Source organism: Gobius niger (genome assembly GCF_951799975.1).
Source record: "Gobius niger genome assembly, chromosome: 16".
In the NCBI taxonomy this organism is placed as follows: Eukaryota; Metazoa; Chordata; class Actinopteri; order Gobiiformes; family Gobiidae; genus Gobius; species Gobius niger.
In genome coordinates, this window is record NC_136867.1 from 12,663,843 (window position 1) to 12,689,583 (window position 25,741).

The 25,741-nt window shown below is 41.2% G+C and overlaps 1 protein-coding gene across 2 annotated transcripts; it reads right to left on the reverse strand.

Annotated features, from left to right (window-relative positions):
* Positions 1–395: 395 nt before the first annotated feature.
* On the reverse strand, positions 396–20,187 carry kiz (kizuna centrosomal protein). 2 transcript variants are annotated; one of them, XM_079573136.1, is made up of 15 exons: positions 20,018–20,187; positions 19,779–19,841; positions 19,404–19,566; positions 18,598–18,672; positions 16,762–17,329; positions 16,461–16,674; positions 13,799–13,918; positions 13,449–13,610; positions 12,404–12,554; positions 10,598–10,745; positions 10,221–10,283; positions 8,627–8,722; positions 7,856–7,925; positions 2,485–2,531; positions 396–1,701 (listed from the first exon to the last, which is right to left on the reverse strand). In XM_079573136.1, exons 1-15 carry the CDS (start codon positions 20,182–20,184, stop codon positions 1,598–1,600), a joined length of 2,211 nt encoding a protein of 736 aa, XP_079429262.1. In that variant the 5' UTR covers positions 20,185–20,187; the 3' UTR covers positions 396–1,597. The 2 variants fall into 2 exon arrangements, with proteins under 2 accessions (XP_079429262.1, XP_079429263.1); XM_079573137.1 differs by having other exon boundaries at positions 19,404–19,594.
* Positions 20,188–25,741: the final 5,554 nt, after the last annotated feature.

Genomic DNA, 25,741 nt, shown 5'->3' on the forward strand with positions numbered 1-25,741 from the left:
CTAACTACTGAGAATTTACAGAAAGGAGGTAAATATAAATGCAAATATTACAGAAAGGATTACATTTGTAAGCACTCACGGTTATATGTAGTGACCTCACAGACTACACTGTTGCAAAACTAACAGATATGCTGGCGATACCAAACATGCTCTCAATGATTGGCTGGACACAGACAATGCCGTATGTGAAAACTGTGATAATAAATAATTTGAAGAGAACTTATTAACATATTTAAACTTAATGTTTAGCCATCTGTTGCACAGAAGCTACATCTCCCGGAGACCAGCTCATGTCATGCCCATAGCATAGCCACATTTCAGTCTGAGAAGAGCTTGCTCACAGTAAACTCACTAGCTTTGAGCATTTTTCAGTGCTAAAAACGCTCAAATACTAATAAATTATTCCATGTATGGTGGTCGGGCATAATGTACTTCATTCTATGTATTGATGTGCTACACAGCATAGCTTTAACTTGAATCATGTTAAAATGTTGCCAATTAAGCCGGGTACATATCTCCTTTGTGACTTGGAGGCAGAGGCTCTCCTCCTTGCCCTGTTATTCTGTACACATTAATACAATCTAGCTGCGCTGCTACTATGAGCTGTCTGTCTCACATAAGTGTCTGTTGACATGCTCCTTAACATGGATATTATGTGAGAAAGCCTTTTAGCAAACTCTAAATGATTCTGCCTCAGTTCCTTTTTCTGTGCTGGGTCAGGGCTGTCTGGAGCCATTATTGGTAATGAATGTGGAGTCCTCCTTTAAAAGGTTCAGGCATGTAAAGTCACCTAAAGCTGACTAATGGAATCTCAGCACTGACACAGATGCCAGAGGCTTTTAGAACGGCACATTTGGACATTCACACCACAGACATAATGAACTATAAATGTAAACTTGTAAATGTAACCTCCCACACAGCAGCACACAGCTATTAATAGAAACAGAACAATGCTCTCTGTGCTGCCCCTGGTTCGTTTGTACTGTTCAATTTAGACCTGGCTTCTGCAAAAAGTGTCATATAAGCACATTTATTAAAGAAGCGCCCGCCACAAATGCAAATGTTTAAGTGCTGGCCCACATGCTCTAAACACAGAGTTTGCTAGCGCCGCTACACTTTGTGCCCCGGGAGATGGGCCTCTTCAGAGGGGTCAGGGGTCGCGGCACAGCGCGCCGAGTGGCCATTGTGCTTTGTCGTTTCACAGGTGACTCACATCACTACACTCGAGCAGGCTGGAGGCAGAGCACTCGGAGATGCTCGCGGCATTCAAAATGCATGATTTCCAGCCTAGTGCAAACAAATCGCTTTAAAAGATCAGTTTAATCTATTTGGAGCTGTTATTATGAGCGGCGAGAGTTGTTCAGATAAAGAGACTGAAGCAGGGTTAACATCAGAGTGTTGGACAACTCTTCACATACTTTACCCATGAGAGCTGTTTTCTTTCATTATTTGTTTTCACAATACACTGTGCATATGATTTACAAAGCAGACCAGACATTTAGTAGAAAAATGTCAGGGATAAATTCCACGAGGCAAGCTCCTTTGAAGGTTCCGCTCAGATGTAACGTAGTTAGAAAACACCAGATCTAGAGATGTATTAGTTGTAGAAATCTTCCGTGTCAACATTGTTTGTGCTGAAAGGTGGAGGACGTAAGGCCGCTTCAATCTCAGAGTTGCTGTCATCTGATTCTCCCCAGAATGCTATTACAGAAGAGCGTGGAAAAAAGAAAAGTTGACATTATCAGAATAAATGTTTACCCACACTTCAAATTAAGTGTAACCTCTGCATGATGTTTTTTTTACACAGCCCATTCTACACCTTCTTTATAGGCATTTGAATGAATGGAATGAAGCCAAGATTACCTTGAATTTCCGATCTTAACAATCTCGCTTTTATGCACTCGAATGTGTTAAATCTACATCTTGTTCACTCACATGTCTTGGGTGATCCGATTGAAACTTAAAAACCCAATAGAACTGGGACTATAAAAAACGGAGGTCGAGACAGCTAAAGAGCTCCCTTATTGTATTCATTTTAACTTCAACAAAAGGTTTCCAGTTCATTTTTCAGTGACGAAGCCGTACCTGTCAATATGACCTAAATGTACTTTTCAGATATATTTTTCCTCATTAATCGGTGAACGAGGCAGCAGCTAAGAGCGCGTATACGTGCTTTCACAAACCTGATTTTAGCTTCAAGGTAATTTTCCATTAGCAAATACTTCAGAAGCATTATTGCATTTACAGAGAAATATAATCAAACAGTCGGTGCTTGATTGAAACTCAAAAATTCATAATCATTCCCCTGTGCGCACACACACACACACACACACACACACACACACACACACACACACACACACACACACATACATACACACACACACATACGCAAAAACACTCTTTATCATAATCTGTAATGTAATTAACCTTGTTTTGACACCGTCTTTTGCGAGCTATTGAGGCAACTTTGTCTATGCTCACCTTTTGACTGTAGAGCAGAAGAAACCTTTGAGTTCAGCTCCTCCATTCTGGAAACACATAAAAACGTTAGCCTTGCAAGTTTTTGCCATAGACTTTCTTTGATGAAATCATGTTACACTAAAAATAGCTAATATGAAAGGCTAGGCGAATGAACTGGACACACAAAGTTTTCAACATGAATAAACAATATAAACTATTTTACTATAGAGAACACCGAGCGGCAGATGGGACTTTCTTGACTCCTGTGCTAAAGTGTGCCAAAGGATTACAACAAGACTCTCTTTATACCAAAATAGTCCAATAGCATGGGTTGCCAGGTTCCCATAGCTTCAGTGATATCACTATGTAAATGTGTGACCTCCAAAAAGGCTTTGATCTAGCTCAATGCATATGCAATAAGGCCCCCCTGTCCCACTATTAAAGGGCTCCTCTTAATTTACATCATCACAGAGCCTATTGAAAGGTGCACAATATATCCTCATCATCTCCCAGGTTAGCAAACATATCTATATGGCTTATTTGTCTGGGCCCTTTAGGCAGTGAGCGCTGATGAGGTTCTCTCTGGAAATGGGGAGGGGGAAAAAAGCTGCTGGTAGGTACGCATGGGAGCTCTGGCAAAAAACACAGTCTCAATGCTTAAACAGTCACAATGCATGACCAGAGTGGACTGACTTCGTACACGCCATTCTCTCAACCGCAATATGTCTGTTCCAGGTATATTACAAAACGTACTTTGCATTGTTTAAAGAGTCATTTTTACGGTAAAATCTATGTTAAGGACTTCACAAAGGTTGTCCTTCGCACTGTTCTAAAGCGCCCAGTTAATCTATTTATAATCATGGAAGGCAAAAGACAATATAATATATATTTTTGTTTTTACCTGATAATGCGATTAGCTTGAGCTTTGGCAGAATAGTGATATTAACTCCTGAAGGTTATTCTTGATGTATAAATGACAAGCACTCTAATATGCACTTGACTTTGATATATTTTGTATGAGCTAAACTATATGCAAAGAGGCCTAAAAATGCATATTAAGAAGTGAAAGTAATATGCCAATTGATGAGAGCTCCGAAGCTAAGGCATGAACATGGAATCCACATTCAGCCTCTTAAACAGTCACTTAAAGCTCAGATGCTAAAGCAACACAACCATAGGGAATAGAGTATCCATTTACCACAGTTAAGGACAGAACAGCGTACGACGCCTGCAACCCCCAAAATGTGGCATAATCCATGCGATTACTTCCTCTCTTTTACCACAATAATAGCTGTTACAGACAGTAAATTGGGCTTTTTCTTTCCTCCAACTTCCCCCCGGGATGGGAATGGTCTATCAGCTGTTCCACTTCAGCAAGGGACAGGACTGATTTCTGATTTCAAGACGGAGCCATTACCATAGGGAGCCCAGTCTGGATGTGACCCCACCAATCTAATATTCCGTTTCCATAAACATTTATGCCAGTTCATCTTCAGCTGAGTTCCCCTTAATTGAGGCAATGATCTGAATATATAAGACTGCGCGCTGGCCTCCATTTTATAAACTCTGAGAGGGAGAGGTGAATGTAATGTGTAAAATGATGCAAATTACAGCTATTGTGATTCCAATGTTCTTTCCACAATGCCTCGCTCATTCCCTGTCGCTGACACACACAATTGTTTCATATTATTGTTTATCACGCGTTTTAACATCCCTTTCTGCCTGATATACATCGGCAAGTCAGTGTGACCTGTGTGTTTGTATATAGGTGTTTCATTATTATTTTTCTTTGGGCACTGTGCAATTTAATATAATAGCTTGGTTTATGTCGAAATAGGGACGCCCTTTATTGGCATTCAAGAAAACAAAAGCATTTCAAAAAAATTAGGATGTGTGATTTGAAACAATGCCACTGAACGGTTAATTTGCAATATACACACAGGGTTTGTAGAGACCCCAACACACCTCATTTACATGATGTGGTCATGCCTCACCCTCAAAAATCAAACTGAAACTGCATGTGATCAGTGTGTGAGAATTACTGCTTACCAAGCGCTAAACAATTGCTTGGATACAATGCTGGAAAACTGCCTTTATTTACCCTGGCTTTTTTTTCTTTCTTTTTTTTTTAAGCTCCTGCCACCCACACGCGATGCTAATAGCACAACGGCACTTTTAACGCAGCGGTGCTCGTCTAAAGGTAAAGGGAGACCCATCACCTCATCACTCCCATCTACACCTACTCCTATTCCAACTGCGACCCTCGGATACTCTGCTCAGGCTGCGCGCGGATGCAGAGACGGGCCTCAGCCTTTAGTGGGGGGCCAACAGCGGCGAGGACAAGCACCTGATGAGTGGGCACTTTCTGACATGTGAGTGCTCTCTACTGGCGGCGACTGGGTACTGCGCTTAAATAATCAAAAAAAAAAAGGGATAAGCGGTTGGCCAGCCATTTGAACTGTAGTAGAGGGGAGTCAGGAGAACTTAAAGGCAGGCTAGACACTGACAGGGAGCTTCTTTCAAAGTCAAATAATAATAAGAAAAAACTACACCAACAACGACGACGCTCTCAGGGAGTTCTGCCGTCAACTAACAAATTGAATGTGAAATAGCTGCCATGTGTTGCGTGAGATGGAGTTACACCACACATTATAGGCCCTACCTGATTTTTGTTCCCCTGGTGGAATAAAATGGGTTTAGACCATGGTGTGCGTGTGAATCGAATTACAAAGCCTTGAAATCAGCAATGAATTTGCAGGGTAGTTGTCGTTGTTTACATTGCCGTAACAGTATTTGCTCCCTGAAAGTTGTGACACGTGCTCATGAACTCCTCTCTGTGAAGAACTGGGATGATACAAATGTGTTAAGAAAGTTAGAGTACGCGCTCCAATTCGTGTATCATTAGTTGTTTGTTATCAAAAATCATGATTTATTTAATAACATTTCAAAATGTAATTTGAACATGGACTCAGTACTAAGAGGGAGGTGCAGGATGGGGATCTCATCTGGTCAGGAAATGAATAGTAGATGTTTGTATTTCTCTACTTTTATCACAATGTTGCAAAAAGTAAAATGATAAAGAAAATAATTATTGATGATTGAAATGAAGATAAACAAAAACTAAAATAATTCTGATCAGTTCTTCCTCTTTTTTGCACTTTAGAGCCTGTTCTCGTCAGTGCGACCTTACTTGATAATCTGCACAAACATTTCTGCAATGGTTTATGGTCGATGTTGTATTATAAAGGTACTAAACAGCAGTTGTTCGAAATTGAAATGCCAACAGTAGCAAAGGGCACAATACTGCTTTGCACGAGAGGAAGCAGTGGCATGCACCAACATACAAAGGGGAACAAGTGGTCTTTACATGGAGTGCAGCTGCTTGTTAAGACTCACTCCTTCGTGCAATATTCCTTTCATCCCCACTCAACCACAAAGTGATTTTACTTTGCGACTCACAAAGACAGCAAAAGATTTTTAATGGAGAAATCCTTGATAAATGTTGCAGATCAGTCGATTCCCCACCAGTTACAATACAATAAACAGCACATTTGATAAAAGTATCTGCCTGAAAAACACTGTGTGGGAGAGTGTAAAGAAGAAGGGGAAAAAAGACCTCGATTCTCTCAAACACCATAATAGTGAAATGAACACATATAAATGTGTTAAGAGTATCTCTTTGCATCTTGTATAGACTGCATGTATTTAATCTGTAAAGCTTATTAAGAGCCCAGTCATTGCTATGCAAAGCAGCGCCCAGCGCTTTTCTCTCACTTTTCAGTGGAGTGCAGTGTTTGGCCAATAGCTCTGGCCCCCCGCCTCTCATTCTGCATTCATAACATGCAACATTTGCACAATGTATCTCTCAAAGGCCCTGAATAGAAGGCCTTAATACTCATGTAAACAACTGCAAACCAATTACTTAATGAATCAGGCCCACACATAATGAGGAACCTCACAAAGGGCTATAAATGCATTTTTGCACCAAAGCCTCTGCTTTAAACTACAATCCCTCTGCTGCAGTCCAGGCTTAACTGAAAAATCATAATTATTGTCGAAGACAACAGAGAGGAAGCAGTTTTTGTATTTTGAGTCCAGCCATTTCCTTCTTTTGAAGTCACTCATCATCTCACTGACAAAATAAAGCAAATAATTAACAACTAGGATGAGGAGGGGGTAGTAAACAGAAAGAGGGTGAATAAAAAAGAAGGACACACAGATGGAGAAAGGGCAGAAGTGTGACACAAGAAGCCAATGGAATACCCGGCAGGCTTGGTGGAAACATACAGGATTCAAGCCACTTACATAGTATAGTCAATAAACTGAGACAAATGAATGGAGTTAGAAGAGGGTCCACATGTGGGACCAGATCGCAAAGACAATCTGAACATGTAGTGGTTGTGGTTCTCACCTCATCCCGAAAAAGACAAAAAAGTCAGAGATGTGTTACAGGCCATTAGTGCAATAAGTCACTTACAAGTATTTCAACCCTGCAAGAAGCATTCTTTGCTTCTCTTAATTTTTGGGGCTCTTTTTTATATAATCAGACATATTGTGGTCCTTCCATGCACATTAATCACGTTCTGAGTGGGTCTCGGTCTAAAATTGGCTCATGTTTATTAAAGAGGGTGGTCAGTGGGTCTGGCAAAGGCAGACATCAGCAGCAATGAGGACCACAATAGAGCCAGCCCATTAGGCCCTTCCCAGGGCTAATAGGCAGACTGGGAGTGCCGGATTGCCAGGCCAGGGAGATTCAGACTTCAGCCCTTGTGTCAGCGTGGTGCCCAGTAATCACATGAAATCAGAGAAGATTATTCCTCATAACGTTTACCCAGCCATTACTACAGCCCAAATGGGTTCGTAGTGAAGAGGTGCTCTGAGGACCCGGCATGCAATTGCAGATTTGATGAAGTCGTGTGGATATATTCAAATGTATCCATGATGGTGTTAGCCCCCACCAAGCTATTTATCATTAGATGTTCTTTTCCGAGTCCCTCTGATTTCAGCAGCCTAAATATGTTTCAAGGATAAAAATAAAATAAAAGGGTGTTTCTTCTTGTCAACACTCCAGTCCCCTTCTACCAAAACAGTCATCCCTGATTCTCTTCTTGACCTGATCGGTTTGTATTTTGACAACAGCTCTGGAGATAGTTGTAATAGCAAATTGTTTATGAGAGTGGACGGTTTATCAAAAACTGTTAATACAAGCAAACCATAAGTAAGAGGAGCTTAGGGGCCTTTTGTCTTTGTGAGCAAGTTAATGGGTGTCACACCCTTGATCTTATGGAAATGAACAGGGAATTATCAGGGCCGCCATGCAAATGGACATGAGGCACTTTGGTGTCTGGTGGTCCATTACCTGTGGCCCGTAGAATAACAAACAGTGTTTTACCTGGGGTAAGGGTCTTGATGTAAGGAGCGTTTGGCCCAACCCAAGTCCTCTTCATGGTCATCACTTATTCCTTAAAAAAGAAAACATAAACCGATTAAATGGAAATGAAAATCCAACAAAAACACAGCCACAGAAGTGAAAAGTGCAGCATCCTGGGATCATTGATTTTTTTAAAAACTGTATCTTTCCAACTTTAGACTTACTTTACAAATATAGGTTCCATTTCTAACTACAGACCTGCCCTCACGCAGCTCACTCAGGAACACAAACACGCTCAGAGCTGCTGGAATACACGCTGCTAACTTTTTCCCCTGCAGTTGTGCAAACGTTTACCAGCTAATTTTCATTTCTAGATTACCAAAATGCTCCATGAGGAAAATGTTTATTTGGATGTTAAGGAGATGACCCATTTTCAGTTTCCAAATGATGACACAAGGCGAGATAAGAGTTTGTTTGTGGTGACCATCCCTTGTGCCAGAAGCCTGTTATTTGTGCATGGATTTTACCGACGAATGCTTCATAAACAAAGAGTTATTGGACAGCGGAAAAACGCAGTTTGAGTCAAACCTGATGCAGTTCCAAGATACTGTATACTAGAACCTCCAGTACCTACTTCTCATTAGCTTGTGACACTTACATTACATGTCTCATAAACAACACAATCACTACAAAACTATCATCATGTCAGCGTTTTGTCACACAGCAGTAGTCTCTAGGAAAACGCAGAAGTCACATCCAATGAATACAATGCATTAGCCACAACTCTCTTACCAGAGAGAACATCTTCTTTATGATCTTCCTCTTCTTTAAAATTCAAAATCCGTTTCTGCATGGCTGACTGCTTAAGCAACTGGTATGCCTTTGATTCTGTAAAAAAAAGTTTTTTTTGGGTCTGTTAATAAAGTTAAAGTTAGGTTAAGGTGCTTTATTTGTCATTGTCCAACAACTTATATACAACGACATTTGTCCTCTGCATTTAACCCATCCCTTGACGCAGCTGAAATGACCCGTAAGGAGCAGTGGGCGACGGCAGTCCCGCGCCTGGGGACCCATCTCCAGATGTGGAGCCAGGCTGAGGGTCAGAATCATCTGGCAGGAGGATTTACCTATTGTACATTGTACAAACCAGAGTACCCGGAGAACACCTACACAGACACGGAGAGAACATGCAAACTCCACACAGAAAGGCCCCGTCCAGATGGGAATCAAACCCGGGACCTTCTAGCTATGAAGCCCGAGCTCTGACCCGCTGCGCTACCGTGCCACCAAAGATGGGACAGCTTTGATTAAATAGACGTAAAAAAAACAACATAAGCTTTGCATTGCCAACCATTTCTGTATCTATTCTTTTAAACTGAAATATGAATGAACAGCTTTAATTCAATTCATTTACCTTTATTGTTAATTCTATCATACTAACTTTGTAAAATGTCAGTGAGAAAATCCAATTGTATTTTAGTTTTAGTCTTAACATAGACCAAAGCAGTGCTTAATTTATAAATGAGTAGTTTCAGGAACACTTTTGGTCTGATGTGATGGATTCGGGAAAGAGGCCAAAACAGTTGCTGGAACACTCTCATTAAACACCATTATATCAGATCAAATATTTCTTAAATAGTTCCCAGATCTTTTAGCCTGACAAACTGAAAGGTGGGGGTCAAATTAAACGGGGGCTCAAATTAAGCACTGGTCCAAAGCCACAAGAGGTGCACAGTGTATGTGGCAATTACTTACAGCCTCAAGGTCACACTATGTGATTGTCACATTGATGTCACCCAGCACAATAAACCCCTGTTCTTGCAAAATCTCAAGTCATCTTTCTTTGATAATGTTTCTTTTGATTAAGCGTAAATATTTGAAGCTGGACTCATTTTGCTGGCTGTGCACCTTAGGGATGCAGACATGAAAAACTCAGTAGGAAATCTGATAGCCAAGGGCAATATAGAATGGCTTTACATTTCAGAGGTGCAGTCGAGGGATGGCCACACCAAGTGCTGCCAGGATGTCCACACATCTAGTATTTTCAAGTCCAGCAATGTGGGGCATTGTTTAGAAGATAATGAGAGGCAATGACAGATCTCTGGCGCTTCCCACCTGGGTGTCCTGTCAATTAAAGCGGCCAGATAATGTAGAGCCAATGAATTTGAGCAGAATACCACAGACCAGGCTCAAAACATGGGTATTTTTTCTCAGATAATTAAGAGAGAACTAGCACAGCTCTTCAGGTGGGACTTTGACCCTGGATTCACCTTGATCATCCTGGCACAGCCATTGTGCAAAAGAGCCCATTATTCACTGCAGTGGGCAGAAACAACCCACAACATAAGAACAGTGTGAATGTTGAGACATCGGCAATGCCTTTTACCTCTAATAGGAACACTTTCCACAGGGCTTTCGTCCTGGCTGTCCTCTTCACTACTTTGTAGTTCTGTAAGAAAGGGAAGCACATAGTGAGGACACCAGGCAAGGAAGAAGGGAGCACAGGGATAAAAATAGGAAGGGGGGTCTTTAGCTCATAAAAAGGAACTGTTTAAACACTAAGCCATAAAAAAGTTAGAATTCTATCCAGTAAAAAACACAACTCAGTGATGAAATGGATTTCTTTATACAACACATGAATCTTATTGTTGTAGAAATACGTATCTACAAATAGAGACAACAGCTTCTATAAAAAGCCTTAGGATTTGGAAAGAACTCGTCGCAGATTGACACAAATTACATGAAGTACTAAGCATACACAACCTGGGCTGTACTGGTTAAGTAGTGGTCTCACAGCTACACCACCAGTAGGCAGGAGAGCAGGGCCAAACGAAGACACGTCACTCTCGTCCTCTGCTGAGGGGCACTCCTCACTGGACCGGGACAGAAGTGTCCTCAGCAGTACTTTGGCCTACAAGCAGCACAAATTAAAACCACACTCTTAATTGTTCCAATGTGAAGGAAGTGTTAAATTAAACCCTCAGCGATTAGTCAAGTCATTTATGTTGGCCATGGCTGCTCACACCGGGCTGCAGCCAGGGTGCATACTCAGACAACCAAAAGAAAATAACTTCAAATACTCTCACTCATTTAACAAAAAAAGATTTCAGCCACTTTCACGACTGCACTCAATCACACTTTTTCTCCCTTCTCTTCTCATCCATGAGATTAGAAAAGCGCCTAAAGAATGCAATCACCCGAGTGTTAATGTGCAACACGTTCAGGATATCTCCCCTTCTGCTGGAGAGGAGTGAGTCAAGCTGCTCTCTTCCTCCCTCTCCAGCTCAGTTTTATCTCCGGGGAGATGAGGATACACAATTAAGAAAAGCTGTTCAGCAGATGAGTAGCAGGAAGATGCCACACTGTGATTTCTCCCTCCCCTGAAATACAGACATTGTCATCTACACGATCATCTCTCTTTTGACAACAAAGAGTGCTTCTAATCCTCAGATGGCCATGTGCAACTTTTAATGAGTACTAATATGAAGAGGAGGATCAGGGGGATTTTCACAATGACAAACTTTAGGTATGTTTTCAGTTGTTATCAGTAAGTCACATCGTCAAGAATGACACATTATTAACACTTATTTAATTTTAACCTCTTAACCCCAACTTAACCGAGCACATTTTCTCCAGTTATTATTAAGGTATCCAGGCATGACCCAAATCTAAAAGATTCTTGAAAAAAAAAACATTTTTTTCTTTTTTTTAAAATAATCTTTTAGATTCTTGAAAAAAAGATTTTGTCAAAACAGCGATGTAAACGAAGATGAAAACTCAACAAAAAAGTATTTTAAAAAGTTACAAAAATGCAACAAAATGTGAAAAAAAAGCATTCGAAAAAAGCAGCGACAATGTGGCAACAACTCATGGAAACACAACAAGGAAAAATCTCTGATCATTTTTGTAGGTCTTAGCTTTCAAATGAGGCGCCTAACTGGCTTGTAGGCTGTAAGGAGCTTTTATATTTGGTATAGCCAAACTGGAGAAAATGTGCACCGCTAAAGCAGAGGAAGAGACAAACACACGCCAGTCCAAGTCCTCAATATTTCATACTGAGAGAAAAGTAAAAATGTAGTCCTTAGTCTTAATTTTTGTCCTGCCTTTGTTCTTTTCTAACATTTAGTCAAATACAGTACACTGTCAGCTAAGGGCCCTCACAGCACACTGCATTTTAAATATCAATGAATGCAACTGTCAGCACTTGAATATTCAAAGGGCTTCTTGGAGGGTGTGCATGCGAGTTGCATGCTCCCATTTGTTGGAGCAGCGAGGCTGTGCAACAAGACATGAATGGAAATTTGTGTTTGCTCTCGTGTGTGAAGAGTCAGCTGTTGTATGAGAGGACAGAGTAAACAGGCAAAAGAGAGAGTGGAGTCAGAGAGAGATTTCTCTCATGCTTTTCCACTTGTGCGCAATCATGCATCAACCAGCAGATCTCCTTTCCTTTTACTGCAATATAAATGTCGCTGTATTTTTTGCTATATTTTTTAAATAGAAACAAATAGTGTGGTTTGCTCCGTTTCATCGTGCCAAGTGTGGAGATGGAAAGTGCTCCTCCGACGCTACCTGGTGGCCATATGTGGCATGGCGCTCCAGCAACAGTGGCGTGAACAGCTGGACCAAGTGCTCAGTACTGAGGACATGGCGCTCCTTGAGCAGAAGGGCGTGCTTGAACCAGCGATCCCACAGCTGAGCGGCATCAGGCAGGAGACAGGCGCTGTGTGCAGGGAACAGACAATAGGGACAAAAGGCATTTCCCTTAATAGCATTAAACACAATCAGAGTTCAATTCAACACTAATTTGATTTTCAAACATTTCACAGAATTTCTTAAGGTTTTACAGTCACACTTTCTGAACAACGATGAAAAGGCACTTTGTTAATAAACTTAACATGGAGGAAATTATAGATTTCAGTTAACACCAAATAAACACCGCCATCAATGCCCCCATTTGAAAGGTAGAGAAAAGGTCGAAGACACAGTATGCACCTCGGCAGGAGGGAGAGGGACACCACTAGATGAGTCTTTGGATTGAGTATAGAGCAGGAAAGGTCTCAGTGAAATCAATAGAGTAGTGAAGCAGAGCATGGATTTGGCTTAGACTATAACTACTCATTATCCAAAGGACTGGAAGTCACAGATAGGGCATTTTAATTTACTCATGACATTCACCCGTGCAGTTTTACCACGGGAGGTGACACCAAAGATGACCTTTACATTTGTGGACAAGGGATGCTGAATCAAATGGTCATGTGCAATATCTCAACAGCGTTTCTATGTGCAGCCCTCTCCAATGCAGTGTGTTCAAAAGAAGGAAAAAAATGCGCAGACGGCCATCCACTCTTTCTCTCAAAAGCGGAATTCACCTCAGTGTAAGTTCATGTTTCTCTATTAAAGGAAAGAAAAGTCTATTGAACCCTGTAGCTTTTAGCGCACTGATATGTGTGGGCCATTGAACAGATTTCTCAAAGTGCCTTAGCACATGTACACATCATACATCACAATCAATGTCTTAAAGGTTTCGAAACCACTACAACATGAAAAACAATACGAGATTATCACAAAGACTGCAAGGGTGAAATGTATTATCGTTTATTCACTATGCACTTACCTTATTTCATCCGCGGTGCAGGATTGGTGGCCATTCACTAGATCAGGGGGAAGCAGGCAGCCCTTCACTGTACTCCATGACAACTTCTGCAGCTCGTGAAGGACGACAGCTCCACATGCTTTAGGGTCCTCGCCATTCAAGTCCCCTCCGCAGTTACAAAGGCTGGCCAATATACAGAGAGCAGTCAGCCACGGGGCCACAAGGCTGTGAATCGAGTCCACTGGTCATGTTCAACAGTTGCGCGCACTACACACACCATGACCACTTATCATGCTAAAAACGTGCACGGTCTTTCTGATGAAGCAGAAATGCTTTGGAGTAGCAAGAACAACAAAGTCAAACGGGTTTACCTAATAAGTCTATTGAGTTCCTTTGTGCCGAGGGATGGATTACTATATACTCTGCTTTGTTCAACATGAAGCCGTTCTTCAATAGTGTCTAGAAGCGTGTAGAGTCCTTTCAGAGACAAGCTGAAAAACATAGCTGTGAATGTGATAAAACTGTAGAACACATAGGAAATAAAGGTCTTCTATTTGTTAAAACAGGCAGCCATTCAATCGAGATGAATGTGAGATACATTTTTGTCCATCTTTTTCACAATAGATATGACAACACACAACTTCAACGTAACTGTCTGATGATTCAGCCTGTAAAACAGTAATGTACGACTTTAGGCATAAATCCTGACACAAAATATGTAGCACTGCTAGATAAAAGGTATGATCTTTCAAAATAACAACCTTTCAAACAGAGAAAGTGACTCTGTGGGTTTTGTCTAAACTGAATGCAAACCATGTCTAAAAAACAAGAATTCCCCAAGAAACTCAAAACCAGAGACTGAAAACCACCCATAGCAAAAAAGGCCAAAGTAAAGCCAAAGGAGAATTGATGTCAATCTTAGCAGGCTCTTGGGTCAGAGGTCAGCAAATAATTGCCCCAGTTTTTTTTTGCAGGTTGTTTCCTGGAAACATCCTGATTAAGGTGGCAAGTTGAATTATATCCATGACATTCTGTAGTGTGTAATCTGTCTGTGCTGAGTCCTCTTGAGCCCGGCTGAAGTAGTACAGGCAAAAGCTTGGGCTCTTTTCTTCCTCATCGTCAGCATGGGCCTTGAAATAGTCATCTTTCTCTTTCCACTTTATTTGTCAATGCTCTTCAAAAAGAGACCTTTAGAGAGGGAGAAAGTGAATTAGCTGGGTTTTTTCCACAAACCTTTCATTGTATTGTTGCCAGCTTTCATGTCAAGGTCTGCAACCTCACTTTAGATGCGGCTGTTGTCCATGCGCCGACATCATCAGCAGCACATTGTTAGCTCAGAGGAAGAGGTCAGCATCTCTGCAGAGATATTGCTCAACAGTGTGCAGTGGTGACCTCAAGGTGATTTAGCACATGGAATGGCCTCACTGTTGAGTGATTGATGTCAAAGGAATTTCATCGACTCAGACGGCCAACATTACACACAAGGAGTAGGAAAATAAACCACAAGTAATAACAGGAATAGCAGGAACACTTAAATGATGTTTCAAGGAAAGCTTACAATGTAACATAATGAGCACTATAGCTGTAAATAGCTGTAAACATGGTTTAAACTGGAATTGACAGTGAGTGAAGGCTCCACCCCTAAGCCACTGACTAGCAATAACCTGCCTCACTCAAATCAAACTGCAAGAAAATAATTATTATTTACTCTGCAATCACTCAATTTAATAATAATAATAATAATACATTCTTATATAGCGGTTTTCCAGATGTACAAAGTCGCTTTACAATTCCGTGCATCATTCATTCACTCCATACTCGGTGGTGGTAAGCTACAATTGTAGCCACAGCTGCCCTAGGGTAGACTGACAGAAGCGAGGCAACGAGTCTGCACCATCAGGCCCTTCAACCACCACCAACCACTCACTCACTACATTCACCCCAGGCTTCCTGGTGTTTCCCAAACGGTATCCCATCCAAATACCGACAAGGCCCTTCCCTGCTTAGCGTCTGAGGTCTGAGTGGATCAGGCAGAGCAAAGGCCCTAATTTGACAAAGCTACAAGAATATGTGCGATTCAATTTTACAATATGGTTATCATGAAAATACTACTGTGAACCCTGGTCATTTACAGACTTAATATTGGGTAAGGGTGTCTGTTTTCATGTGTTTACAATATTTGCCATCTTTTAAAGCTAACCTATTGATTTAAGTACCATGCTATTTCCATGCAATCACCATGCTATTACTGTGCTGTAAATATTAAAACAAATATTAATGCAGTTTAATAAAATATTCAGTTATGTTTGACCAAAATAAAGCTTACTTATAGATTTTTTAGGTTTGGTGCTGTACAGAGGAAACAATATAAGTATTTAAAAGAGAGAAAAATATATTTAGAGCAATAAACCAGGGTTGCTGACATGCAGTTCGATATATAAATAATCTTACACTGTTAGCAATGTGGCCATAGCCTAGTAGCAGAGATTACTTTTAAAACATAGGTGATTTTTGAATTGACATAAGCACCTTCTCACAAAGTATGGTTGAGAAATTAAGGATTCTGGCTGGATTTTCATATGTATCCAACCTCATCCAAAATGATCCTTCAACTCAGAGGCTATCGTCACGCTAAGGATTTGTGGCTGTAAGTGCTGTCCATACGCCCACCCTCTGCAACACTCTGCGGTGCCACAAATTTCCCCCTCCACTGGGGACTTCCTAAGGTCTCTGAGGCAGAAAATTGCTCTGTTACAGTATTATCTTGGATTATGGCAATACTGTTAGTGACAGGCTCTGGGCTGTGCATGACTGCTACTGCTGCAGCTGTCGCGCTCGCTGCCACGGACTGACACCCACTATCCTAGTGTCTGTCAGATATGCTTTTGTACTTTTTTCCCCCACAAAACATGGTTCTTTTTATAGTTTCTTATCCGCAAGATCTAAAGAGATAGCAGAGAGTACTTTTTGGATAGCACTGAAATGTTCCATCTGTTTTATATCATAAACAGTAAAAAAGACAGAATGTATTACCCTTCCATTGGTCCGTCAGATCGATCGGAGTGCAGTGAGGATTTTGGACAGTGCTGGTAGTGATTGTCAGTTTCTTCGATGAGATCATGATCAACAGCAGCCTCACTCTCTGGTAGGTCTTCTTCCAGTTCAGATTGTGTCAAGGAAATAGACAAAGCGCTAGATTTGCTTAAAGTCAAGTCAATCTCCGATGACAGAGAACTCTCACAACCTTCTAATCAAACAGAAATGACACAATGACACAAACCTAATCATAAGAATAATCATTGCGGTTGTTTTTATTATTCATGAAGTTGCATACCTGGTGAATGTAAACACTTTTTGCCAGTAGTGTGCTCAGGAATCAGGCCTCTTTCTTTTTCTTCTCCTAGTGGCTGGGTTGTGGATTCTTTGGGCTCCGTTTTCTCTACAATGGGATTTTCAGCTCCCATGGGGCCACTGCTGCAGTGAGATTGCTTCTCTTCAGGGACTGTCAAGGTCACTGGAGGTAAAGGTACGTGTTCATTACTCAGAGAAGGCACATTTCTGGCATCGAGCGTGAAGGCACAAACATTTTGAAGCTCTGCTGTTGTTCTCTCATATTTGTCTCTCAAATTACAGCCATAAGGGGGATTGTTTGAGCTTGAAATGTCATCTGATAAACATGCTTGCTCGCTGACGGGATCCTCCAAGTCGGCTCCAGTTTCCTTCAAAAGTCCCCTCTGTAAATGTCCATGAATCTGCACTCTGCTCTTTGGAGAGCAATGCAGTATATGGTCTGAGCTTGCACTTGTGAGACCATCTCTTGTCTTCTGGCCCATTACACTTAACTCTGTCGGCATGTTAGCTGGATCAGTAAATGACATGCCCTGGTGTAGCGTGACTTTTACCTGAAATTAAAAAAAAGGGGAAAATACTTGCGATATTAGGTCAATAGTAGGAAGAGGCCACCGTTTTTACATATTGAGATATGTTCTTACTCAGACCAAAGACGTTGTTAGCTTTAGTCTGTAGGAATATGCTGGGAGAGGCCAAATGCTAACAACGTCTTTGGTCTATTTGCGTGACTGAGGGCACGCACAAAGACCAGACAGTTACGTATCAACTCATCTAAGCTAAGGTAAGAACATCTCAGTGTGTAAAAATGGTGGCCTATTCCTTTAAGATGACAGATGAGATAGGTCTGATTTCATCAAATTTAATAACTACCCACTTATAATTAACTTAGAAATGTAATAAAGTGTAGCTAGTTAGTTCAGCCAAGGTTAGAATTTATTTCAAAAGACATTTCAGAAGAATGTCTTAAGATCAATGTTAAACTTTTAATGTTTTGATTCATGTCTGCAGTGTCACCAAGGGGAGGAGAGAGTCAAGCAAAAAAGCCTCCTTCGAAACATAATAACAAAAAGCAAGGCTTCTGTTTCTTTTCTGATAAGCGTCTTAAATACCAAACAGTTAGCTGCTTAATAACATTCACTGTAACCATGTAGCCTGCCCAGCAGATCCACAAAGTAGGTAAAAAGGGGAAAAGTTAATTTCTTGGCTGAGTGATTCCATCGGTAGCTGCAGGGCAAAGTAGAAAGTGTTTCAGTAAAGTAGCAATTGATTCTTCTATCAATCTGTGGCACGCGTGTGCTCTTCCAAGGAATGCATTAAATATGAAAATCATATCCCGTTATCATCTGTCTCCAGCTTTCAGCCCGGTAAGCTTTCCTTAATGAATGCTGCAGCCTGAGGGACATGCACACTGCCAGCCAATGGCTTGTATGCATAATGGAGTGACGGAACCATTTTGCTCATTACAATATTGACAGCGAGGGAGGGGGGCACACACAGTTACAAGTGACTGCTTGAGACAGCATGCTCCAAGTTATTATGAGCTGTCTTAGACATTTTATCTAAAAGAGCTTTAACTGCTTTAAGTAAAGGGAGAAAGCAGTTATGGGCTTGAACCACATCACCAGTTAGGATTAAACCAGTGTTAGTAATTTAAAAGCAGACTTCTTAAAGATTTACCAGGAATAAAGAGTGCCTTTCTTTGCAATGCCAAGCTAAATAAAGCTCAAAATAACTCAGATGATCATAACTCTAGAAGGTGAAAAACACAAAGGCTTACAATAATGTACCATTAAATGGCATTTACAAAAACAGCCATTACCTTAGCAGCTTCAGTCTTTTGATGGTTTATTTTTCCAGCATCCATAAACTTGGAAATCATATTCATAACCTCAGTCTGTAGAAAAGAAAAAAAGAATAATGCACAATAATTGGAGACTGCCAATGACAACTAAAGGCTTTTAGGTTCATTTGGATACATTACTTTTAACAAATAAATAAATGATATCAACACAATTTAAATAAAACTATTTTAGTGCTTTAGGGAGTACAATCTTTGAAGCACTCCAGTGTGTTAGCCATCACCGATCATTTTGAAGTTCAGAGTTTTGTCTTACTGAATTGTACTTAATTTTCTATTGCCACTGAGTTAAAATGTCTTGGCATCATTAAAGCGCATTTGAAAGATTCTTCAAATAAATGTTTGTTTGTAAATGATTTGTTGATCTGCTCATTTTCAATTAACGTGAAAGGTGCAAAATTGAACTTTTTACGTGAAAAAGAAATACACTTTTTATTATCGCTTATTTGACTTTTCAGTGACCCAGTGGCTGTATGAGAGGTTACCTTTACCTTTACGTTCCATCACGGCGGCTCCAGGATCAATTGCTTTTAGAGTTTCTGGCTGGTTTTTGCTTCTGTCGGACGCTCTCACCAGAAAACCTACAAAACAATTGACCCTGGAGCGTTGTAGAGGCCACCGTGATGGAAAGTAAAGGCGCCATGCTGACCACTCACACAGCCATTTTTTTTTTCTTTCCACATAAATAATTCCATAATGCGCCTTTAAAACAATACATTACATACACATTTAGGGAGATGAAAACGCCACTCTTAGCACGAGATCACCTTTTTTTGCAGAAGAGGGTCATGGTTTGGTTGATGCTTCTTCATGCCTTTTTCTATGTACTCCACATCTCTCAGAAGTTCAAGGTTTCTCCTCTTTGCTCGCTCCTCTCTGTCAGAAATTTCCCTGAGATAACTGCGCAGTTTGGAACACTTCATCTGCGAACTTAAAACAAGGGAGAACTTTTACCTCACTGCAATCATAAAAAAGAAGTGTCGACTTCGCTTTATAGGAGGGAAAACACTTCAAATGTATAGCAAATGCAGTGATCTTTAAAGACAAGTCACATAAGATAGAAATAGATTGCAATATCGGATTTTCATAGTCATTGGTCAATAATAACCAATAGCTAAATTACAGACCAGGCATCGACTTACATTCTTTTATCAGATCTGCAATAAACAAATAGTTCTCTCTCCAGTTCAAGTCTCCGCCGCTCCCTGCAAACACAGACAGACGAACACAAAGTTAACACCATCCTTCATTCCGATTTCCTAGAATCCATAAACATTATCTGCTGCAGTGCTGACCATATCTACGGCAGCCTCCCTTTCTATTACTCTCTATTTCGTTAGCATCCCAGCTAACAGCAGGCACGAGAGCGAGCTAGCCTTACCTTTCATGTAAGCTTTGTTGAATGGACGCTATCTTTTCGTAATATTGTTCCCCGTTGTAAGTCATGTTGCTCGCTCGATTCGACAGCTGCCAAGTAAATCTGGAGAGCTTAAAGCATGAGCTAATGACAAGAGAGCAAGCAGGGATGCTGTTTACACTGGTTACCATGAGCACCCGCTTCCCAGAAAGCTTTGCTCCTAAACAGTGCGGTCACGTGAGGAACATGTGGGTGCCATGGATGGGCGCAGGGTTCGAGATGCGGGAGGTGCCCATGATGGTGGAAGACTTTTTGTCACAATTATGAATATAAAAGCGTTGTTATTGGATCGCTTAGGTTTAGATTTACGTGTGTATTGTTTTACTTTAGAATATCCTTGAGGTGAGATGAAGATCATATTGAAATAATGTTTTGAATGATATATTTTGTGGTTTAATCTTCTCTGCACATTTTCACTGCTGATATAGTCTATGTACACGTGTGACATGGTTGTTGAAATTTGTATTTTGACTCCAAATACACTCTAATCAGGCAAACCTAAGCTTTGTAACTTGTTCTATTCTCCTCTGTTTTGAATCTCGAATGATATTTCTTGAAATCCATTTGTTTTCAACAAATACTGTATATAATAATATTGTTATCATTGTTTTTGTTGTTCTGAAAGGTGCCCTTTGGAGCATATTGGCTAGAAATATAATGGGACTTTCAGATGCTGTTCCGACTGCACAACAATCATGTGAGTGTTTTATTAACAGGTGTAGTGTTCTAACAGTAACAGTATTCAGGTATATTTCTGCACTGTATTTTCTATGTATTGTTTTGCACATCAATACTATTAATATTTTTTGCAATACACCACTTTAAGATAAAAAATAAAATAGGTTATGATAAAAAGGTGTATTTTGTTTCAAGACAATTGTGCTACAGTATTTGCACCGTTCAATTTCTTTGTCTTTTGGGAGACATCTAATGTGTATGGCTATTTCTGTGCCTTAAAAGAGGTCAGAATTTGCATGCGAATTAAAAGCGAGTAAATTAAATTGATATTCAGTGCACATCACCATTGGATGTTTCAGACCTTTGTTCCCTTTGGCTGGCAGAGCCCTTGTTCTGCCCCCAGCAAGTCACAAACATCTGTGCAGTTAATAATTTGATAAACAGCTTACACAAATGCTAAATTATCTCCTTTCCCCACAGCACACCCCTTGTTTAAGACACAGTTGGCTCACCTCTCCGTGGTGTTGGCTTTATCTCCTGTTTGTAGCTGTTCTTCCACTGTCTTGGTTTTCATCGCTTAGATACTGAAGCAGTGTTTAGAGTTAATACAAATCCACTGTTCTTGTGTATAGGAAAATGGCAATTTGAAGTTGCCAAATATGAAGAGCCAAAATAAACTTTATAAATGCACAAAGACAATGTATTTGAAAAACCTTATCAGCACAGTGCCATTTTAAAGCCTTCTTGCAAATTGTGAAGCCAATTGTTTCACTGGAAACTACTGGAAAAGTGTGAGACTAAAATACTGTAACTATTAAAATAGTGCTATTTAGGTTGAAAATGTCCAACAACAACAACAACAAACGCAATTCATTAATGTCAACAAAACACGGTTACTAAAGTCGCTTTTCCCATCTTGCCTCCTTCAAATACTGACAAATGCCATACTGTTGCACGTGTGGGAAATTTGAACAAACATCAGTGCAGTCTCGAGTGCTGTCTGAGAACACAATGCTTTAGTGTGCTTTTAAACAAAGACCCTCAAGCCAATGACAATGCTCTGTTGTTGGGACACCCTTCCGATGTGCCAGTGCTGTGGGTTTGTGTTCCTCTTCCTGTGTTTCTGTTGTGTAGCATAGTATTGAGCACAGATGGGAGCAGGAGGTACAAGGAAAGCACCATATCCTAGATTGACAGCCATCAGTTCTGTGTGCAGTTTGAGTGACAGCTAATAGCAGAGGTGCACAGCAGTGCTCACAAAGGGCAGCATGTGTAGTTGTCAGGTGATGAGATGTATGAGGGTCGACTGCTTGGGTCAGAGTTTTTACAAGACAGGGTTGATGTTTGGTCTTTGGGTGGCTCATAAGTTCATACACTATAACCTCACCAGTCTACCTCCGGCTATAATAACTATAGGTCAGGCGTCAGTGGTGTTAGAACCATGACCCAGGTGGTGGCAGGTACGGCCCTCAGACCAGTCTTTGTTGTACCCCATGAGGACACATTCAAGTATTTTTTTTGTAAAACATAGATTCACTTTGAGTCGCAGCACATGTAGCCGTTTATAAATGCCTTGGAGCGTAGCATCATCCACTAGTTTGACCAATCTGGGGCCATTTTGTCTTGAAAAGGCTGGACGGTGGACAGCTCATGCTTCACAGCTAGAAAGTCCCTTGTTCGATCCCCGGACAGGGCTTTTCTGTGTGGAGTTTGGATGTTCTCCCCATGTTTCCTCCGGGTACTCCGGTTTCCCCTATCGCTAAAAACATTTACAATACGTTAATCCTCCAGCTCCTAAAAAGTATGGCTTACCTTATTTAAGGGATCAAAAGCTGAAATAAATAGAAACAAATAATTATTAGCAACCACTTTAATATCAATATCTATTACGGTTTCCGAAATGTCATGTTGCTCAGGCTCTCGGTTGAGTGTGGAGGCATCTTTGTGGTAGCAGATGACCACGAGGCCTTATACAGAATAACCTACCTGAACATATGAGCTCCAATGGACACATTACATATACTAGACTTTATTATTGTTTGTACCAGGCTTGTCCTGTCCTGAGCCTTGCAAGGGTCAAAGTGAGTTTGACTCTGCTGCTGAATGTCATCGGCTGTATGTGGCTTTCGCCTTGCAGGTCAAATTATCCTTCAATTTAAAGGGAAATTGGGAGTGAGGATCAGCCCATGCCTAGGTCTCTCTTCTGTATTAAGCCATCACTGGGTTGTAAGGCGAACCTCATATAATAAACCCAGTTACCCCTACTACTGTTCCAATATCCCTACAACACAGCATGCATATTGATTGCAGATTGTGAGATCATGTGTTCTCTGCCTTGCATTATATGTGTGTACGCACGCACTCCTTTCCCGAGTAAGGAGCAGGGGATTCGTGTTACACTCCGACTGATTAGAAAGCTCATGCATAGGAAATCACGAAAGAGACACTGCGCCCCATCTGCCCGCAGTGCAGGTGAAAACAATTTACACATCGCCAGGCTAATGGATACATTCAAAGGGTGCACCGAGCTAGGAAAGTGAGATTGAGGGGGAGAGCAAGAGACAGACAGAGGTGTTGTAATGGGCCCAGGCCAATGCAGGCTAGTGGCCCTGATCATGCGGCCAAGCCAGATAGCAGCATATCAGATAACACATAATCACCAAGGTCACAGACTAATGAATGCGGTCACGGCCTCCCAGAGCAGGGGTTTGCCCTCGCTAAAGACACTTGTAAACAACTCGGCTGGGTGAAACATGGCAGTAATATGTTGATTCTGCGGGTAATGAGGTTCCCCCTGAATCAATACTCCTGGCTAACCCCCTCCAGGGTGGGTCTCTGAAGAGCATGAGCCAGGTTGGCCGAATCACACCTTTGCCAATGACCTTTCCATGCCACTAAGGACACGAGGTAGACTGAAGAGGACTGTTCTCGTATTGCACAAGGCACTGAGTGTCCAAACTTTCATTCGCAGCAGGCAAATGAACAGACAGGCGCTGCATACTAATGAGCGGCAGGCTATTTTCCACCTTTTTTATCTGCACATTATGCTCTTGACTTTGGAGAAGGTGGGAATTAGGTTGGACCTCAGTGTCAGGCTGCCTGATGGCTCCGCTCAGGAAAAGCTGGTAATTGAAGCCGATGGCTGCGGCGGAGGAGGTCTGAATTTGGAAATAAACAGTTTCAAGCACTGAACGTCATTTCTAGAGAGATGACAGGGGAAATGGAAATGAGCTGACTGGATATAATGTGCTTTCACAGCAGGGAAAAAGGGAGCCATCTTTCAGATAACAATTCCACTCATTAGTACTTCAATGCCACGGTAATAATTACAGACAAAGTTGGAAAATTGCAGAAAAGGACAATTAGGTCTTGTTGCATCCAAACAAACCCCATAAACAAAACTATATTTCTCTGAATTCTATAATTGCTATAGTTTACATTTTATGTGTGCAAATGAATGTCTTTTTCTTGGATGGTGCGAGGGAAGACATCACGACAATCAGTTCCTGTCTTTGGCATAAAGGATACCACATTATATGGGAAATAATATACATCCCTTTTTCTTTGACCATTTATTGTGTTCATTGGAATTTTCAAATGAATTGCCACAATCAAATTGACCAAAAACTTAAGATTTAGCTGAGTGACTGCTATTTTAAAATGACAAGACTTCCGGCATTGCCATTGTTTGGATTTTAACATGGTTGCAGGTGTTAATCTCAGAAAGTTCCAAATGTTGCATGTGTGGTAGAAAAGAAAAAAAGCTTCCTTGGACACAACATGCAACCTTCAATATAGCAGGTTTGTTTCTGACACCCCAACAGCATTCATGCATTGCTCATGAATAAAACGGTTTAAGGATACTTCCTGTGCAGATAATTCATTGCGCTGAGCTCAAATCGTTTAATGGTATACTTGGGAGGCACAATTTCTTTCTTTAAGTATTTTTTGGCCCATAGGCTTTATTTGACAGGATGAAGAGCGGGGAGAGACAGCAAATTATTGGTGCCAGGACTCAATCCCATGACGCTGGGATGCAGCAGCCTTAACCTGTAGCCTATCCCAGACTTTCTCATCCTCTGTTATCCAGGCCTGCCTGAAGCATGGTCGGCATAGTGACCTGTTTATGTTTTTTGATTGCTGTTATTGTTTATTGTACACAAGTAAATACAGCAGATGTTTCTGAAACTGAATGCAACTAAACAAAAGATGTTTGATCTGTTATTGCACAAACTTCGAGCTTTTGCCATTTAACCCAGAAATCACAAGTGCAATTAGTAAAAGAGCAATGTTCTTTTCTTGCTCACAAGTCCTGTTTGCAGACTCATTATCAGTCCCTGCTGGTTTCTCAAGCACTGAGAGGAAGTTAAACAAAGCACCACTCACTCCACACTGACAACAAGCTCCAGAGCCACCACCAAACGCTGAGAAGTGAAGGGTCTGCGAAAACAAATCGCTAAGACATCCCTCTATCTATTTCTCCTCTGCTGCATCCTGTCACTGCCTGAGCCAATCACTGCTGCCTCAAGCAACATTAAGCACTGAAGAAACACACTGCTGGACAGTTGGACAGCACACGTGTTTAATTTTAAAGATGCTTTGCTTCAGATCTAGTAACCTAATTAATCATTTTTAGTTTGTAATCAATCCCCGAAGCAGAACAGACACCGTGGTGTCATGGGGGAAATGTACATGTCAATGTACTGACAGTATCTCTACACACACATAGGGCAAGGGCACCTAATTAAAGTGGCTGTGGATGATACAGGCTGGTGTACAGTGGAGCCGGCCCCAAGCTGCCACAGCAACAGTTCATCTTGGCCAATTAGGTGCTGCATCAAAGCCTGGGTAGCTATAAAGCATGAGTTCACAGGCAACATTGTGTTGTGTGTGTGGTCAGCAATCAGCAGAGTCCCCTGCTGCGATTGGGCACTGTTGAGCCAGAGAAAGAGAGCAACCTGACAGCACTAAGTACGGCAGAGGCCTGGCTGCCCGCTGTGTCCTCTCCTT